The sequence below is a fragment of the Platichthys flesus genome, chromosome 21 (assembly GCF_949316205.1).
Source record: "Platichthys flesus chromosome 21, fPlaFle2.1, whole genome shotgun sequence".
NCBI classification, from domain to species: domain Eukaryota; kingdom Metazoa; phylum Chordata; class Actinopteri; order Pleuronectiformes; family Pleuronectidae; genus Platichthys; species Platichthys flesus.
This window is the reverse complement of record NC_084965.1, coordinates 595,733-614,890: the sequence shown is the minus strand read 5'-3', so window position 1 is coordinate 614,890 and position 19,158 is coordinate 595,733. Positions and strand designations below refer to the sequence as shown.

General features: G+C 46.3%; 3 protein-coding genes across 3 annotated transcripts; 1 reads left to right on the top strand and 2 right to left on the bottom strand.

Annotated features, from left to right (window-relative positions):
• Positions 1-505: 505 nt before the first annotated feature.
• Positions 506-6,923, bottom strand: rmc1 (regulator of MON1-CCZ1). Its single transcript, XM_062379181.1, has 21 exons — positions 6,720-6,923; positions 6,070-6,146; positions 5,539-5,623; positions 5,334-5,390; positions 5,091-5,177; positions 4,806-4,946; positions 4,593-4,696; positions 4,417-4,506; positions 4,204-4,309; positions 4,011-4,119; positions 3,460-3,504; positions 3,280-3,333; positions 2,936-3,064; positions 2,647-2,753; positions 2,431-2,550; positions 2,032-2,109; positions 1,839-1,943; positions 1,568-1,636; positions 1,406-1,493; positions 1,151-1,288; positions 506-917 (listed from the first exon to the last, which is right to left on the bottom strand). Exons 1-21 carry the CDS (start codon positions 6,813-6,815, stop codon positions 838-840), a joined length of 1,965 nt encoding a protein of 654 aa, XP_062235165.1. The 5' UTR covers positions 6,816-6,923; the 3' UTR covers positions 506-837.
• A 763-nt stretch (positions 6,924-7,686) lies between these two features.
• Positions 7,687-13,158, bottom strand: riok3 (RIO kinase 3 (yeast)). Its single transcript, XM_062379186.1, has 13 exons — positions 12,997-13,158; positions 12,073-12,188; positions 11,766-11,908; positions 11,534-11,641; positions 10,861-10,970; positions 10,436-10,579; positions 10,238-10,365; positions 9,972-10,154; positions 9,598-9,757; positions 9,375-9,455; positions 9,168-9,257; positions 8,769-8,882; positions 7,687-8,660 (listed from the first exon to the last, which is right to left on the bottom strand). Exons 1-13 carry the CDS (start codon positions 13,030-13,032, stop codon positions 8,541-8,543), a joined length of 1,533 nt encoding a protein of 510 aa, XP_062235170.1. The 5' UTR covers positions 13,033-13,158; the 3' UTR covers positions 7,687-8,540.
• Positions 13,159-14,059: 901 nt separating this feature from the next.
• Positions 14,060-19,158, top strand: LOC133932484 (clavesin-1-like). Its single transcript, XM_062379195.1, has 8 exons — positions 14,060-14,333; positions 15,088-15,788; positions 16,303-16,473; positions 16,585-16,703; positions 16,855-17,029; positions 17,121-17,231; positions 17,357-17,589; positions 17,832-19,158. The coding sequence occupies exons 2-8, from the start codon at positions 15,690-15,692 to the stop codon at positions 17,908-17,910; spliced, it is 987 nt and encodes a 328-aa protein (XP_062235179.1). The 5' UTR covers positions 14,060-14,333; positions 15,088-15,689; the 3' UTR covers positions 17,911-19,158.

The window sequence follows — 19,158 nt, the reverse complement described above, 5'->3', positions numbered from 1 at the left end:
ATGTTTTTCATTTCTTCAGCTTCATTAGAAACTCAATGATCTGTTTTTTGTGTGAAAAGTTTTTACATATTTTTAGCTTTCTGAGAAACTTATTTTAGATTCCTCAGCTCACGATTCTTTAATAAACAAGTGGTTGAGCACTTCATGCTGTGACTGAACTAACTGACCTGGACCTTTCCTGAGGAATATGGAGGTTTGTAATATCAGAAAAAATATGTCCCTCATATTTACGAAGAGGAAAACCATGGTTCATGTAGTTGATGGTCACATCGACCAATGAGGTTGTCTTTACAAAAAAACACTTTAGAAAACAAACTGATTGTGTATAAGCGAGATTGATTTAATACTTTATAATCTTCAGTTTCCGAACTGGAGGATTCCGTCAAACGTAAAACCAACAGAACCAAGGGACTCGCTGTGATGTCATCACGTGTCTCAGTTCTTTATGTTTGTTTCTCTTTCAGATCTCATGTAAAAGTTCATTTTGAAACTTGAAAGCAACAGAAACCCTTTGATGTTTTATTCGCTGCACACAAGTTTCATTTATACACAGTTAATATCTGTCATCACGAACAATAGAAAGGTTTTAATACAGATTGTTAATTAAACAGTTTGACGGTTAGTGACATCATTTCCTCTTTATCACAAAATAAATACGATTTGTGTGACTCATTCATTTCCTATGTACAGAAATCATACTTTACAGGTCCCGCCCACGTCATGTGACAACACATGACATCACAGCTGCTACAGGGAATCAACACCTGATCATGTGACACGTCTCAGGCTCATGTTGACACTTCGTGGTTCAGACCTTCAGATCTTGGTCCCTGTGGTTTACATGGTGGAGGCCTTCATCAGCGCCTGGTCCCCGAACAGCTGCTGGAAGTGGACCACATGCTCCTCACAGTGTTCTCCTGGGGTGAGAGAGGGAGAGAGCAAGAGAGAGAGAGGGAGAGAGAGAGAGAGAAAACTTTTATAACTTTAAGACATTTTTAAACACCTGACCTTACTTATCTAAATCAAGTACATTACATTTTTCTAGACCTCTCCTGTCTGAATTTAATGAGTAAATGTTTATAGCAAGTGTGTGTGTGTGTGTGTGTGTGTGTGTGTGTGTGTGTGTGTGTGTGTGTGTGTGTTCTCTGACCAGGGTTGAATCCAGGACTTCCTCTCAGTCGTTGGTTTCTCTGCTGAAACGACCTGAACACGGTGTAGAACAACATCTGGTCTCCGGTTTGTCGCGCCGCGTCCAGGAACTTCCTGGACGACACGTTGTCGTGTCCCCCTGCAGAGACAGTTCAGAGGTCAGGGTTCAGAGGTCAGGGTTCAGAGGTCAGGGTTCAGAGGAGCCATGACACCATGATGTCAGAGTCGTGGTGTGAAGAGGAAGAGATGATCGTACCGACGCTGCGGATGAACCGGAGCGCCCCCAGGACCTGCTGCTTGGACAACAGGACCTCCACGATCTCATCGTTGGCCGTGGACAGACGCTGAAAACACACACGGAGGATAAACTGACATAATAACTGACAGCGTGAGAGTTTGATTGTTCTGTGTTCGATACCTTCAACATGTCGAGTGAGAGCTGGTGAGCAGGAGGATATGTGCTCTCCAGAGACAGAAGCAAACAGGCCTGAAAGAGAGGGGGGGGGGGAGAGAGAGAGAGAGAGAGAGAGAGAGAGAGAGAGAGAGAGATTTTAGTTTTCATCTCTGAAAGGATTTATGGTGCCTGATATACAAAAAAAACAATAAAACCTTCATTTCCCATCATGCACCTCCACTGTCTCTGTGCCATGGGGTCTAAGGGAGTGTGTGTGGATGAGGTTTGGACTCACCAGTGGTTTGGAGTCACTGAGGACGTGATACTGGAGGAACTGATGCAACATGTAGAAGAGGTTGTGCTGCACCAGAGTTTTAATCACCAGCTCGTACAAGTAGTGCTGCAACGCAACGAGACGATAGGAAGTTACTGAAGCCGGACGTGATCGTGAACGTGATCGTGAACGTGATCGTCAGCTTCACTTTTACCTGAACTGTGATTTGGAACTGGTTCAGAGAGCGAATGTATTCCATCAGCACTGCGATGATGAACTTATGAGACACACCCTGAAGAACACACACACACACACACACACACACACACACACACACACACACACACACACACACACACACACACACACACACACACACACACACACACACACACACACACACACACACACACACACACACACACACACACACACACACACACACACACACACACACACATTTTAATTTCCACTGTTGTGAATTCAATTATCTGAATCAGAAGAAAAAGGCAGAAAATCAATGAAACATTTTTGATTCTTGATAAATAAAAACAGAATCTTTAAAAGTATCATTTGAATTTAATTTGAAATAGGATTATAATGAGGTGTGTACCTTCGCCTCGGTGAACGCTGACAGGACGTGTGTGTACATGTCTGATTGGTCGATGACAGCCTGAGTCCTGACGGGACGTTTCTGAGCGGCGCTGCCTCGACTCGGGCCGGACTCCATCGCCTTCACACAACACAACACAACACAACACGACACAATCAACTCCCATCAGACACACAGCGGTGTAGTACTGTGGATCTTATTGGACGGCTCGCTCACCACGGTGTAGCTCTGCTCCGCCTCCAGATATTCTTTGTACACCTGGTTGAGTTTGTCGAACACAGTCGCCACCACAGGAAGACTTCCCTTCTCCGCCGCGTCCAGGACTGAGAGAGACACGTTTACACTTTAACTCATTTTATAACAAACTACACACACACACAGGTTGGTCCTTGTAGTAACTTTGATCATCAAGCTGTTTGTAACCTGCCTCGTTGTGTGAAGTGGCTGCTGCACTTCCTGTTTCTCTCTCATGAAATGAAAACACATGAACGACAGACGGACTCACTCTGCGAGCAGACGGACAGGATGACCATCTTACAGTCTCTGCGTCGCAACAGGAAGTCCATCAGCTTCCCTTTGTCCTGCAGCAGGTTGACCGCCGGAGGCAGCTTCACCTGCAGGTACCACAAGTAACCTGAGAGACACACACAGAGACACACACACACAGAGACACACACACACAGAGACACACACACAGAGACAGTTCTTAGAGAATCTTTAAATCTCAAGAGCTCGACTGCAGACGTCCTGTAAACGATCAGCACGTTTTTACCATACACAGGTAAATATGAGGAGTCATGTGATAACTGTGTGTGTGTGTGTGTGTGTGTGTGTGTGTGTGTGTCACACCTTCACTGGCACTGATGATGATGTCCGGCTGGAAGACGCTCCAGGAGGAGGAGTCTGGATTGCTGGTTAAGGTCAATTTGAGAACAATAACAATAAATAAAGATCAGGGTAAAAGGATTTTAAACGAGTAAAGTCAACGAGGTTAAAACCATGAAAGTAAACTGGGACGTGAAAGGACACAGAGCTGACAGGGAACTGGAGACTGGGAGGGGACGACAGCCGGACCTGCAGAGAAGAAGGAAAAGAGACTCAGACAAACTGTAGCGCCCCCTTCAGGCTGGATCATCATCACAGTGAAGGTCAGTGACAGAACATCTTTGATCCTGAAAATAAAATACATCCTTCCTTCAGCCGGACAACACCGAGAGGCTCCTCTGGGGGGCGCTGCCGAGTTTAAAAGCCAGCACAGAGACACCCCTCCTGTGAGCTGAACCATGTTGATGTGATGTCCACCGAACCAGCTGCTGTTTACAGGAGATCTTTGACTGTAAAATCATCTGCTGCTGTTCACCTCCACCACCCACAGCAGTGACCTTTGACCCCCTAATTATAATCAGTTCATCCCCGAGTTTAATGAGAAATCTTAATATCATGTTCAAACCAGAATGGATCTGGAGCTCGCTGGCCTGGAGACCGGAGGAAGTTTCAAATGAAGGAGGTGCTTTCAGCTCAACCTGATTCAGACCTGGGATCAGACCTGGGATCAGTCGTCCAGCTCCAGAGGGGTTTACCTGCCAGTGGGATCCTGTAGGGGTGGATGGAGCGAGCAGGCAGGACGGGCTGGTGGGTGTTGACCGCACATTCAGGTTCCTTCAGCTTGATGTCGAAGATCAGAGACGTCTGAGACACACACACACACACACACACTAATGAACCCACTCCCACAGTTAAACCACAAGATGAGGTTGATGGAGACAAACTGACCTGAGAGCTCTGATGATGAACGACCACCAGGTTGTCCACGATGTTCAGAGCAAACTTCCCCGTCGTGTTCAGCTTCAACACGTGACTCTTTTTACACGCCCCCTCCCTGAACACACAAACACACAAACACACACACGATTTTTAATAATCTGAGTTTATCATCAAGGCCTGTGTGTGTGTGTGTGTGTTTGTGTGTGTGTGTGTGTGTGTAACCTTGGTAAGTGATACAGCACGACCTCTGCACTCGGACTGTTGGCTGTCCTCGAGTGATGCTTCAGATACATCACATGCAGCTGACCATAACTGCACACAGAGAGGGGGGGGGGGGGGGGTCAGTGGAATGACAAACTGGTCTCACACAGGAAGTCAGAGCGTGGCAGCTGGCTCACATGGCTGCCATGGCCGTGTCCCTCTCCGACAGGCTGAGCTTGGCGGGCTTGGGGACGACCGGCAGCTCGATCTCGAACTTGGACATTTTGGACATGGTCCCGTTCTGTCGACACAAACCAGGACGAGAGTGAGTCACTGAGGTGGACTCAGTTTTAAACTCGGAGCATCGTTCAGATCTGAAGTTTCCAGATGGAGTCGGGTTCAGTTCTCACCCGGAAGGCGAAGGGCTGCAGAACGTTTCCCTGCACGGTGGTGGACAGCAGGAGGACAGACGTCTCTGGACAGTACTGGTACCAGTTCACATTGATGCTCTGACTCTTCAGCAGCTTCAGACTGCGCTTGTCTGGAAACACCTGAACACACACAGTCACACGGGTCAGACACACACAGTCACACGGGTCAGACACACACAGTCACACGGGTCAGACCCACACAGTCACACGGGTCAGACACACACAGTGACTCCGGGGGGGGGTCCTGAGCTGGAGTCAGAGTACCTGGTAGAACTCGATTCCTTGGTCGGTGATGTACACGATCTCGTTCCAGTTGGTCCAACAGAAACCCAACACGCTGGCGTTCTTCGTCTACAGGAAACAGGAAACAGGAAACAGGTTTCATTAAGGACACGTCACAGAGCTGCTGAGTCAGGACCTTTAATCAGATTCCGTCTCAGCTGTAACTAACCCCCCCCCTCTCTCCTCACCACCTCCTCTTGTGTGGAGGTCAGACCCGGGACCTACCTTGCACTCCTGGGTGAACTCAGTGTGTGGGTAGTCCGGTATGAAGTTGATGAAATCCTACAAACAAAAACAAAAGTGAAACAACTCTGTGCTGCTCAGGAGGAAAGATTCATAATTAATAAACCAACGAAACGATCTTTTCATGAAGGAAAAGTTCACACGGTGATTTTTATGACTCGATAACCGTCGGATGTCGTCAACTCACCACCGATTTTGAAGTTCTCTGTACGGCCAAGATTTTATTTCCAATAGAGAACTTGATGCACTTCACTTCTCCTTTATCGTCCATCCTGAGAAGAAACACACGATTCACTGAGTGGATCTAAACTCTGATCTGGATGGTGGATCATGGTCTTGCTGGTTGCTGACCAGAGACTATGATGCATCAGGACTGATTGACTTATAGTGTAGAAGTTATCCTTCAAGATGTCTACCCTCATCAATGCTGCTGACAACTTCTATCCTGATGATGTTTCCTTCACTTGACATCTGTTGACTTGTGTCCGTCCTGGGAGACGGGTCCTCACATGTGTCTCTGAGGTTTCTATGTATTTGTACCTGTTAACAGGTTTTTAGTAGTTTGTCCTGACTGTTGTTGAGGCTGAAGGACAGAGGACGTCTCACCATGTTAAAGCTCTATGAGACAAACTGTGATCTGTGAATATGGGCTATACAAATAAAGTTTGATTGATTGATTGATAAATAAGGAGTGGTGTTACAGCAGACGTGTGCGCACCTGAAGGCGACGCTGCTCTTGTCATCTGGACCTTTGACGACCACACCAGTGGCTCCACCTGAACGCACCGCGAACACCTGCAGCCACAGCACAGGGCGAAGAGTGTCCACGTTACACACGTCATCGTTACACACATCCACAAGCCAGAAACACTTTAGTACTTTAGTGAAAAAACATCTCTTTGTTATGACTATTTTAATTATTGAATCTGTTGACTATTTCTGGATCAATCTATTGTGTTCACACACATATTATATTTATATATATATATATATAAATCTCATCTTTCATTTACAGTTTGTACAGTTTTCTCCATCTGTTCATTAAACATGAATAAAAAGAAACCAGATAAAAAGATGAAACTCAAACAATAAAATGAAAAGTTCGGACTCAATGTGTTTAATAGAAGCATATGTCAAATCCTCAGCTAAGAAGAATATTGAAGTAAAAACCATTAAAAAAGTTGTTTACTTTCTGTATAAAGGTCAGAACTCGTTAACGGATCGATTGTTTGATCAGGATCAAATCCCACGAACACATGAACACAATCAAACTGATTTAATGAAACAGTTAAAGTCTAAATTGGATTTAAACTCGGTAAGATAGCTAGCTTCGTTAGCTAGCCTCGTTAGCAGTGCTAGCTAGCGGACCTGTTTGTTAGCCTCGTCGAAGAAGACGTTGTTGACGCTGGACGCGTTTTCAAACTGCACCGGATGTTCGCACAGCTCGAGGTAGTGCTCCCCCATCCTGTCTCACACCTGCCGCCGCCTGTTCACACCTGCAGCCCGGGAAGCAGCACTTTGCTCCGGTTAGCTTCTGTTAGCAGGAGCAGCACGACCGGATGTCACCACACGCTTCCGGTTTCAACCTTCACAAGAAATCCAGGAAAGATTGTTTATTAATATTTTGTACGAATTGATACATTGAGACAAATAAATATGAATATGAATAATCAGAATCTTAAATTTAATCTTATAAAGTCAGACTTTAACACAGAGTAGAAACGCATTATACAAATATCCACTTGTGCCAGTATGCGTGATGTTTCATTGTCCTTTATTTTGAAACCGTCTGGCAGGAAGTCCCCTGAATCGAATCATGTGACAGACTGAACCCCACGTGATTGAACTGTCAGTGACAAACCACCACGTGACAACCATGAGTTGCTCTTGGTCAAACCTTACAGCCCGCCCACTCTTCTCTGCATCAGCCAATCAGCTGCTGCCTCACTGGGCGGCACAGCTGTCACTCAACAACATCACGCCTGTTCGTTTTCATGGCTGCTGATTGGTGGAGCCAGCTCCACATGGACATCAGGACAGGAAGTCCACAGATCTTCCTGTCCAGAGTCCATGTGGAGCCATAGAATCCATAGAATCTATGGAAGATACAACTCTTCAGATCCTAACCCGGTGAAGGAGATGATGTCACTTCCTGTCTCTCTTTGTAGTTTGTCTTTCTTGCAGCTGGAGGATGTTCTTGATTCTTGTTGCTCTGGTCTCTTCCTCGTGGTTGAGACACTTACTGTGAGTCGCTCTGGATAAAAGCCGCAGCTCTATGAAATGTAACCTGATCGTTTCCAAAGTGTTGTTTCAAATCATTAAAAACACAAACTGATTTCTTCTTCACTTTTTAATGTCAAATCAACAGTTTGTGACATCATCAGACTCAGAAATCAAACCTTCATCCATTAAAGTCAAACACGTTCGTCTGTGATCAAATTAAAATGACGTGAAGCTCAGAGGCTGGTTCACACATCGATCGTGACAAAAAGCTGTTTCACACTTTTTAATTTCATGCGTCACCAAAATGTTTCAATCATCTTAAATATTCTCCCACAAACTGGACATGTTGCTGACGTCCACGGAATCTACAGAGCCACCTTCAGCTGAGTTCTGATTTCTTCAGGTTTTAATGAAGACGCGGAATATCTAGATTCTTGAGAAATAAAAACTGAATATGAATTTGATTTGATCAAACTGTTTCACTCCTGTTGGATCTCATATGTTTGCTGCTCGTTCTTTGAACTCACTGACGTCAAATATTCAAACCCAACATGTCGCTGTTTCATCATCACACCAAAAATAATAATCATCATTTCAGTAAAGTTCAGCTTCCTCCTGAGAACTTCTCCACGAGGAGTTAAAATCACTCTCAGGTTTTTAACAAAGCTGTTAATAATAAACGATTCTGACTCAAGTCAGTTTGAAGGTTCCAGATGTGTTCTCAGCTCCAGATTCCAGATGTGTTCTCAGCTCCAGCAGCTGCAGGAGGCTCCGACTTCCCCACCCACTGGGTCAAGTCATTCCTCCTGCAGCCAGGAGGAGGCGCTCCACCCGCATGTTTACAGGAAGCAGTTGGTTGGTGGAGGGGGTGGAGGGGGTGTGGCACAAGCGACCTCCTCCATTATTCTCTTTACAGCGTTTTCAACACGGCAAGATCCTGAAGAGAGAGAGAGAGCCGGGCGAGCGTTAGTCCGCTGCCCCCCCCGGGCTGGAGGGCGGGCTGTCGTCCTCACAGGCCTCGGGGGGGAAACTCTTCTTCCCTCGTCTCTGCACGTGATCCTCGTTCCTCTTCTCCAGCGCCTCGATCTGCCAGGGAGGAGCAGGATGGGAAACTTAAACACTGTTCAAACAGAGTGCGAGGTGAGGGAAGTGTGTGTGTGTGTGTGTGTGTGTGTGTGTGTGTGCGTGTGTTACCTCTGCCATGAACTCAGCGTCGTCTTCAGCAGCGACCGTGATGTTCAGTCCGCTGACGATGTTGAAAAGCTCGTACACACTCACCGCCTCACTCACTCCTCTCTTCTGGAAGAACTGGAACGCACAATAACACAAACACACAAAGTTTGACTCTGTGATAAGTTCTAGACAAACAACACGTAACCATGACTTGTCTCTTTGTGGTCACACTTTCCTGATTCAACTGGTTTGTTAAACCTGATTGGCTGACAGACCTGAGGAGACTTTAAGTGATTCAATAAGAACCAGTTAAATCCTGACACATGATTCTCTCTTAATTCATTTACTTATTTTATGAAAGACAAATAATTAACAACAAACTAATTCAGATCGGATCAGATTCAATATTTTCTGACTTACCGTGGAGACGTTCCTGCAGTCTCTGAAGAGGAACTCGAGGCCGTGAGGATGAGTCGGCTCCACGGACTGACTGACGTCGATCAGCCACACCTGCAAGAAGCAGAGGAGCAGGAGGGAGAGGAAGGAAATCACGTGAGAGCAGGTAGAAGAAAGAAAGATGAAGAAAGGAGGAGAGGAGGGATGTGTGGAACAAGAGACGAGCAGTACCTTCCCCTCGTGCCACAACATGTTGTATTCACTGAGATCAGCGTGAACCAGGTTACACTCCTGGAACAGCTGCTGCATCATCTGCAGAGAGAAGACACAAACAGTTTCATGTTTAATCATCATTATTATTAAAGATTTCTCCTGAGCAGCTGATCAGTTATTAATAACTGCTGCTTTCTCACACACAACCCGTCCTCCTCCGGCTTCCTGTCAGGGTACGTACGTGGAGCACCTGGTAGTAAGCGTTCTTCATGTCCTCTGAACCCAAGATGGCGTCTTTGAGTTTGGGAGCAGGGATGTGGTCTTTACCGATGAACGACATCACCAGGATGTGTTTCTTCAGCAGCACCACCTCCGGACAGGGAATCTCCGCCTTCTTCATCCTGAGAACAAACACCAACACGTCGTCTCAGTGGAAACTGTCCCGTTAACCCCCGACATCCCCGACAGGTGCTGGAAGAAGGCGACCAATCACGTCACAGCTCTTTTGGCCTAATTACCAGGTGAACCGGAACCTCGCCGGGTTCTCCCGATGACCGTGACCTCGCCTTGCAGAGAACTATGTCTGAACAGTCCTGAGCGTCTCTTTCCAGTTACCTGACCAGGTTGTGCATCTCCTTCTCGGCCCACATCCTGATGATCTTGCGGGGGTTCAGTTTGCTGAAGCGATCGATGAAGCGGTAGTCGTCTTTGATGTAGCGGTCCCGGTTCCTGAATTCATTGAGCGTGGTTTTAAACACCTTCAGCACCACCTCGTCCGGCACCGGCTGCTCCTCCAGGCTGAAACACCAACACACAGAGCCGTCACTCGTCCATCTGTATCTACAGTGTTTCTGATGCCCCCCCCCCCCGAGCCCACTCACCTCCCTCCGTCAGCGTGGAAGACGACCGACTCTTTACCCGTGCTGATGCAGCCGTTGATGTTTTCCAGGACGCCAGTGTTCACCATCTTGTACATGAGCAGCCGAGTGCGCGGGTCCACGGCTTGTTCCTGTGGAGAGGACTTTGCGTTGAGGAAGAAGTGCTTGTTGGAATGTGTGTTATTGTGAGTCGGTGCTTACGGAGGTGGAGTGCTCCTTCTTCTCGTGCAGCCGGGCGCTGCGTCTCTGCTCGCTGTGGCAGTGCTGCTTCAGAGCGTTGAACACCTGATTGGGCAGCTTCAGGTCCATCCCCAGGCCGTCGCCCACCAGGACCTCAGGGGCAAACTGGAGAGGGGGGGGGGTCTGTTTTTCACTTTGTGCTCGAGTGACAGACCCTGAAGAGTCTGAACTATGAGAACCTGTTGAAACGATAACTAAACGCCAACACTTCCTCCTCGATGAAGCTTTTCTGAGTATTAAGTAATAGGTTTTTAATTCATATGTACATTTCTCCTGAAAACACTTTCAGCCACTAAATAAAAAAACAGATGGATAAATATAAAACTAGTTTCAGAACCTGTGAACGTGTTTGTGTTGATGAACAGGAATGTGAAGAGTTGTCTTACGTTGTCCATGCGAGCCGTGTTCTTACGACCACAGATCACCTCGTCGTGTTTGGTCGTGATGTTCTTTCCTTTTCCAGTGAAGCCTTTACGGGGCGTCGTCTGAGGCTTATCTGAATCACACACACGCACAAACAGACACACACACACACACAACCTGTCACCAACAACTCCAGCATCTGAACTCACTGCTACAGTTTTCAAAATGAGACCCTGTTCTCCCACTTTAGATGTTTTCACACAGGTTCTGTGTGAAATGTTTGCTGGACATGTTGTGTAGTTAGTGTCTGTGGAGGTGCAGCAGGTTGTCGGGTCACATCTCAGCGAGGGGCGGAGCCTGTAGAGCAGCAGGAGGCGGGACATGACGTATGAACTCTGCTGTGAAAGATCAGTGTTGTTGTTTACAGCTCATTCCCACCGGAGTCGGCCCTCATCACCATAAGATCTGGAATCTCCTCGTGTTTCCAAGTGGACGTCTTCATCTTCTACGTGTCCGGCTCCTCTTCTTCATCCTGAGATGTTTGTGTTCTTCAGTTTCACGTCACGTGTTAGAAACCTCATCAACACGTCCACTCGCTCACTGGGAAGCTTCCACACATTGTCCAACTGTCTCAGACGTTTGTTCTCACAAACAGAACCTGCAGGACATTACGTCAGCCTGCTGCAGTTACGTTACCTGCTCTGTAGGGGTCGTCTCTCGTGTCCTGCCAGTCCACCTCGTCCTCTGAGCTGCCGCTGTCTTCGTGTTGATGAACCATGCGGTAGTTCTCAAAGGAGATGGACACTGGACATGAGACATTTAACACAGACTCTTAACGTAAAGAACATTTGAATCTGTTCTGACTTTGTAATAAAACCTCAGAACTTCTTTCTAACTGTATTTTTATCTCAGATTATTGTGTTTCTACCTTTGCTGTCTCCATTGAACTTCTTCTCCTCGCGGCGCAGCTGATCATCACACTCACGGTCGAACTGCATCTGCAACATCTTGGCGAGCATCAGGTCACTGGTCGTTTCAGAAGCTTCCTCCAGCAGCAGATCTGCTCCTGGCCTGAGAGAGACAGTAAAACCTGTTCAGCAAGATTCACTAACAAATAAATGAAAAACATGTACGTATAGAAAGTTATGTGTTATCAGGTTCAATCCTCCTCTGATCGATGCAACAACAGAAGGACTGAAGAGAGTTTTTATCAAACTCTCAGATGTGGGACTCACTCGGTGAGATCAGGGAAGGAGGAGTTCTCCTCATGCAGCTGCTTGGCCAGCTGCTCGCTCATCACGTCAGACAGGGAACAGGCCGGAGCTGCCGGGGCCACCGACCCCCACGGGCTCTGCCACACACACACAGACACACACAGACAAACATACACAGAGCATATATTGAGATTATTGGAAGTGGGAATAAAGAAAAGAAGATGGCGCCTCATAGTGGCAGCATGTCACAGCAGCTCTCATCCATTTCAGCCTTTTTCTGACGACATCTTTATTATTCTATCATCACGTGTTCAGTTCCTCAAACATCTCTGTTCTCTCTCCTGTTTATTACACGTCACAGATCTAGATCAGATCTGGAGAGCTGAGCAGAGCCGTGGTCCTGGAGTTTACAGCAGCATCACTCTACAGACAGTAAGAATAAACAGACTCTATAGAAGAGACCAGAATAAAGAGGAGAGACTTGTTCAGACATGTCCAAGTTAAGACCTCCTCCACTGACCTGACGTGGATTTAGGCCACACCCACACACGTAGCAGGTTTTTAATTCATAATTATTCATATTTGTATAAGAACTTTCACAATGAGATTCAATATGAGGATCAAATATATGATAAAAAACAGTTTACACTGAGACACGTGGAAGGAAAACAAAGATGTTAAGTGTTTGTCAGTTAATGACACACAACGATGACACACAACAATGACACACAACAATGACACACAACGATGACACACAACGATGACACACAACAGTAACAGTTGATTCGACTGGTAATCTTAATACCTAATATCTCTTTATAGAACACAAACAGCTTCAGTGAGTCGCGGCCATGTTGGATCACAGTTAGCATTAGCATTCCCAGTTAGCAGTAGCAGCTAACAGGAGGAATCAGACGGTGACAGTCAAAACAAAGAGTTTCTCACCTTCCGGGTTTCTGACTCAACTCCTGTTCGACTCATGACGACGGTTCCGACTAATCGACGCTTTGTCCGGGACCGGAATGATGGCGAGGAGCGGAGCTAACGTTAGCACGGAGCGGAGGGGCGGGGCCAAGAGGCGACAACTTCCAGACCAAGGAGTGAGACGCGTCATTTAGTGACGTCACAGGAAGCTTCCCAATCACACAGCAGGAAACATGCCACTGTCCGCCTTCAAAACAAAAGGTTATTTATATATAGATATATACATATATAACCTTATATATATATTTAAACACGATCCGTTTATCGATCAATAATTAGGATGAAACGATAATTATTCTAAATAAAAGCTACAACCAATGATTCAACTAAATCTGAGCAGTAGCAGCAGAATTATGATTGTGACAGACACGGATTATATCAAACAAAAAGAGTTATCCTATAAGCCCATGTTGTATATCTATATCAATAGATATCTATATCAATAGATATACAACATTGAAGAAGTATTTAAAATGTAAATTCGTTTAGTTCACTGAATAAATGTTTGATTTTAAAAAGTAGAATTATAATAATATATTATTTAATTAATTAATAATAATATAATATTATATTATAACAAACATATTGAACACGTGTGATGTGATAATTTCAATAAATATTTAAATATTGTTTTTAACAGCATGAACCTTTATGCATGCGCCCGGGTGCGCGCATCAGCTGTCGCGTGTACGACCTACACTGTGTCCAGCTTGGCTCATGAACGCGCGCGGCCGACAGCTGCTGTTTCCAGGTGCGTGAAGTCGTGCACAAGGGCTTTACACCGGAAACCCGGGGAATCTGGCTTCAAAGTAAAACGAGAGATTTTGTTTTGGAGGAAAATGAAGAAAACAAACTGGATCAGATATAAATAATCTCATAATTACCTATGATTAAATCTTAAATCTCTGTCCTGATGTTCTGTGTCTGTTCCGGAGCTACTGACGCTGTGAATCCCACAGACACAGCCGGCTTGATTTTATTTGGGAAGTGCAGACAGGAAGTGGTTTTTATTTTGAAACCTTGACGGTGTCGGAGCATCCTGACGTCTCCTCTGAGCTCAAAGTGAAAACGTCTGATTCTTCCTCCTCTTCATCCTCTTCATCACAGCATCAGGCCTGCGTCGCCTGCACAGACTTTTATTTTGATGATCTTCCTTCTCTTCCGCTCCTCCTGTCTCGTTGCACCTGAATCTCTTTGTCACCGATGGACTCCTCCGTCCTCAGCATCAGCACCGGAGGGCCGGCGGGCCAGGCAGCACGGCCGGGATTCAATCAACACACATAGCAGCTCGCTGCACTGTGAGTATCCACCATCCATACATCCCATAATAGCCCCGCCAGCAGGCCAGCAGGAGGCGCTGTGCTCCGGAGGAGGAGGCTGGAGGACATCTGGTCCCTGTCAGAGGGGTCATTACATTATCTAACAACAAATACTAATCTTTATTAATATCTGATACTCAATGATTGATACCAATATTTATGAATCAATAAGTAATACTAATATTTATTCATCACTGTATTGATGTGAAGAGGACATATTGGTGGGCGGGGTTATCTGACGGTTTGACCCCGCCCCCCTCAAACAGACATGAGAACCACAAAGACTCAGTCAGGATCACGCGTGAGATTCAAAGTGCTTTAAAGAAGCTGCTGTTTCACATCATGTGTGTTTACAGTATGCTAGCATGTTAGCATGTTAGCCTCTTTAGTCAGCTACAAGCTAACCTGCTCCATGTTAGCGTGAGTAGAAATCAGACTGTAAATTCAAAAAAGGTATAAATACAAAATTCACAAACCTTTCTATTTGTCCTGAAGGGAAAGTGACTGCATATTGTGTCATTTTTATTTGTTTTGTGCGTATCTCTTAGTGTTTATTGTATTAACTCTCTTTGTCGTTTATCTTGTGTGTATTTTTGGTTGTTGTGTTTACTGCTTGGACAGTTTAGGGTCTTCTGGGTTATTATTTTAGTCTTACCAGCTATTTTGGTTTGTTTGTGTGTATTTGTGATTATTCTGTTTCTAACAGTTTGTGTTTCTTCTTTCTTGGTTTGAGGAATCCCACATCAGACTGAGCGGCCTAATCTGACCTCTGACCTCTGACCTCTGACTCATCGTAATCGAGCCCCGTCATGACGAAGCAGGAAGTCGACGACGCCGACTGATGAAGCCGGATCTGGAATCTGTCGAGAGAATGACCATGAGCGAGCTGAGGAGGAGCAGGACGCTGTGAGCGCTGGACAGGCCGGGGACAGACAGGATGAGACGGGCTGAGTCTCACTCGTCCCTGATTCTCTGACTCTGAGAAACTCTGAGTCCGAACGCTTCCACCGAGCATCAGAGACTTTTCTGACCATGTAGAAGAAGAAGAAGACGTGATGATTGTTGACTCCTGCACAATACTCCAGCTGTGAACCGACCATGATTGTCTCTGACTGACACAGCATCTGCTCCAGATCCAACTGTTTTGTGAATGTGAAGAGAACCTCGTCACAGACTCAGACAGCGAATACGATTGTTCCACTTCAATAGACTCGTTTTTAAACTCAAGATGAACTCGACTAAAGTTTGATCCTCAACGTGGCGTTTTAATCTGGACGAAAGAAAGTGGACGAGCTGATTGAGCTGATCTGAAACCTCAGGAGGTCAGAGGTCAGGATGACACACCTCCACGCCGGCCTGAGCTCGGAGACGACGGAGAAAGCTCGTCTGGAGCTGAATGAAAACCCCGACACGCTGCACCAGGACATCCAGCAGGTAGACGAGAGAAACCTATGAGTTCAGGAATCATCACTGTGGTGACGATACAAGGACACATGAGAAAACATGTGATTATTATCAAATTAATTCTTGAGTCGTGGCCACAAACATGTTGTGTGAGGTCACACTGACCTCGACCTTTGACCCTTTGCCACCAGATTCCTGTGACGTCTCAGGTCAGTTCTCTGCCTGAAGCTGCAACGACACCAGTGTTTGTAAACTACCAATCAGATGAGACAGAATCAGATTTAAAGAAGCTCAGAGAACAAACCTCTGCTGAGGCTCATAAAGTCAAATAATAATCCTGATCCACTCGTTCACCTGCTCGGACTTCTCAATCCCTGAGGTCCAGTCCCTCCACAGGATCCATAAAAATCCATTCAATGTTTTTACCTAATTGTGCGAACAGAGGAAGAAACAGTGATGAAGACGAACCCCCGTCAGCGGAGGTGAAAACACGAGGCTGATAAACTCCTCCTCCTGTCCTCTGTCTTCCTCTCTCTGCGTCCAGGTGCGGGACATGATCGTGACGCGGCCGGACATCGGGTTCCTGAGGACGGACGACGACTTCATCCTCCGCTTCCTGAGGGCTCGCAAGTTCCACCAGGCCGAGACCTTCCGGCTGCTGGCTCAGTACTTCCAGTTCAGACAGCAGAACCTGGACATGTTCCAGAGCTTCAAGGTGACGTGAAGGTCAGGTGTCCGTCTCCGCCCTGAACATGTGACTCCATGTTTGAACTTCATGTCTGTGTGTGTGTGTGTGTGTGTGTGTGTGTGTGTGTGTGTGTGTCAGGTGGATGACTCTGGTATTAAGCGAGCGTTGATGGACGGTTTCCCCGGCGTCTTGGAGACTCCAGACCAACATGGTCGGAAAATCCTGATCCTGTTCGCCTCCAACTGGGACCAGAGCAGGTATCACACACATAGACACACACACACACACTCACACACACTCACACACACACACAGACACACACAGACACACACCTCTCTATTGATGAGAACACAGAGTTGTATTTAAGGTGTGACGGAGCGTCTCTCTCTCTTATTGATCGCCCGTCAGGAACTCGTTCATCGACATCCTGCGGGCGATTCTTCTCTCGCTCGAGGTTCTGATTGAAAACCCGGAGCTGCAGATCAACGGCTTCGTGCTCATCATCGACTGGAGCAACTTCTCCTTCAAGCAGGCGTCCAAGCTCACGCCCAACATCCTCAAGCTCGCCATCGAAGGCCTGCAGGTAAAACACGGAGCCATGAGAGGAGTGAACATCCTTTATCACCATCGTAGAAACCAAAATGACCTCTGACCTCTGACCTCTTCACCCTCAGGACAGTTTTCCTGCTCGTTTTGGAGGAATCCACTTCGTGAATCAGCCGTGGTACATCCACGCCATGTACACCATCATCAAACCCTTCCTCAAAGACAAGACCAGGAAGCGGGTGAAAACTCTCATTTCCTTTTCTTCCTGTTTTTCTTTCTTCCATTTAGATTGTTAACAACTTCCTGGTTGTCTATTCCTCTTCCTCTTCTTCTAATCTCTTCTCTGTCTCCTCCTCTTCCTCAGATCTTCCTCCACGGTAACAACCTGAACTCTCTGCACCAGCTCATCCAGCCCGAGTGTTTGCCGTCAGAGTTCGGTGGGTCGATGCCGCCGTACGACATGGGCATCTGGGCCCGAACGCTGCTGGGGCCGGACTACAGCGACGAGACGGAGTACACGCTGACGTACGATGCTCTGCACGTCAGGGAGAACTGTGGAGGAGGAGGAGGAGGAGGAGACAAGGAGATGATGAAGAGGTGGGAACAGTTACTCTCTTACAGGATCGAGGGAGGAGAGAGGGAGGGAGGGAGGAGGGAGGAGATTTGAGGGAGGGAGGAAGTCTCCTCTTTGTCCTCAGGGGGCGCTGCAGTGCATATATGTGTGATTAACAGTAAAAATGTGTTTTTATATTGTTATTCATCTGTCAATCACTTTAAAGTGTTCAAGCCTTTCTGCTGCCCTCTGCTGGCTCTGCTCTGTAACATGCTCTCTGCTGCAGGTCTCAGTCGGCGGTCGAACCAGGAACCCTCCGACAGAACGACAGAGAGACCAACACCCCTCTTCTGGCCCTGGACTGAACACACACTCACACACACACACACACACACACACACACACACACACACACACACACACACACACACACAGTCTGTCTCTGAGCCATGTGATGTCATCAGCATCTGTTCTGACGTCAACAACTTAACTTCCTGTGAACAAACCTGGTTTCAAACATGGAAACTTTATTTAAACCTGAGATTCAAGTTATGAGGAACAACGATCAGATAAAGAAACATTCGAGCTGCATCGACCCGGATGAATTCAAACTGAGTTAGTTTCATCATAGTTTATGAGATCGGAGTTTAAATTGCTCTACGTTTTGTCCCACAATGCTTTGGGGGAGGTACGATGATGTCACATAAATGATCATCTGACGTTACAGCTGAAATAAACAATAGTTTGTGTAACGTGAGGATTAGCAACGGAGCTGAATAGCTAACGTGAGAGACTCTGTCCAGCTCCTGGTTTGGTTCTTTGGTTCGGCCACGAGCGGTGGAGACCAAACATGGAGCTAAAGAGAGGAAACACCAAACTTCAGCTCTGCTGCCACCAAGTGGAAAGAAAAACAACTGATTCTGTTTTTAAAATAAACTTGTTCGACGAGATGTGATTTAAATCCAGGTTTAAAAAACGTTGTTGTTAAAAATCCCGTGTTTTCTGAGCTGCGATCAAAATGTAAATCAGTTTCATTCTAATTTATTCCTCCACCTGCTGGAGTGTTCGATAAGAGGACCTGAACGTCTGGTGGGACACCGACCCGATGGAGGACACATCCGCTTCACTTTGGTAGAAGATTAATCTCCATTTGTTCCTTTAATGTGAAACATCACATCAAGCCAGACCATCATAGCACACGCATTTCAAAATAAGAGCACTGCACATGTCTCACACTGTAAACCAGCTGTTGGTCTTCTGCCAGGATGAAATGTTCTTTCTTTGCGCTGTGAAGAAACGATCATCTTCAGCCTCCTGCACTGAATGTTGGTTTTTAATCAAGATTGTATATTATTGTATTATTACACTGCAAACACCGTGTCACGCTCGTCCAGTCGCTCTTATCCCGAGACGTTGAAGTGAAATCATCTTCATGTCCTGAGACAGACAGAAATGAGAGTTCTGAAAATATATGAATAGATTAAAAAAGTCCGGACATGAAGTTGATTATTCCTAAAGATAAGAGTGACTCAAAGTGTGTGATGGTTTTGTTGTGTTGACTCATCATCAGGGCTACACTGGTCTCCACTCGACTGTGACGTATTGTATTTCCT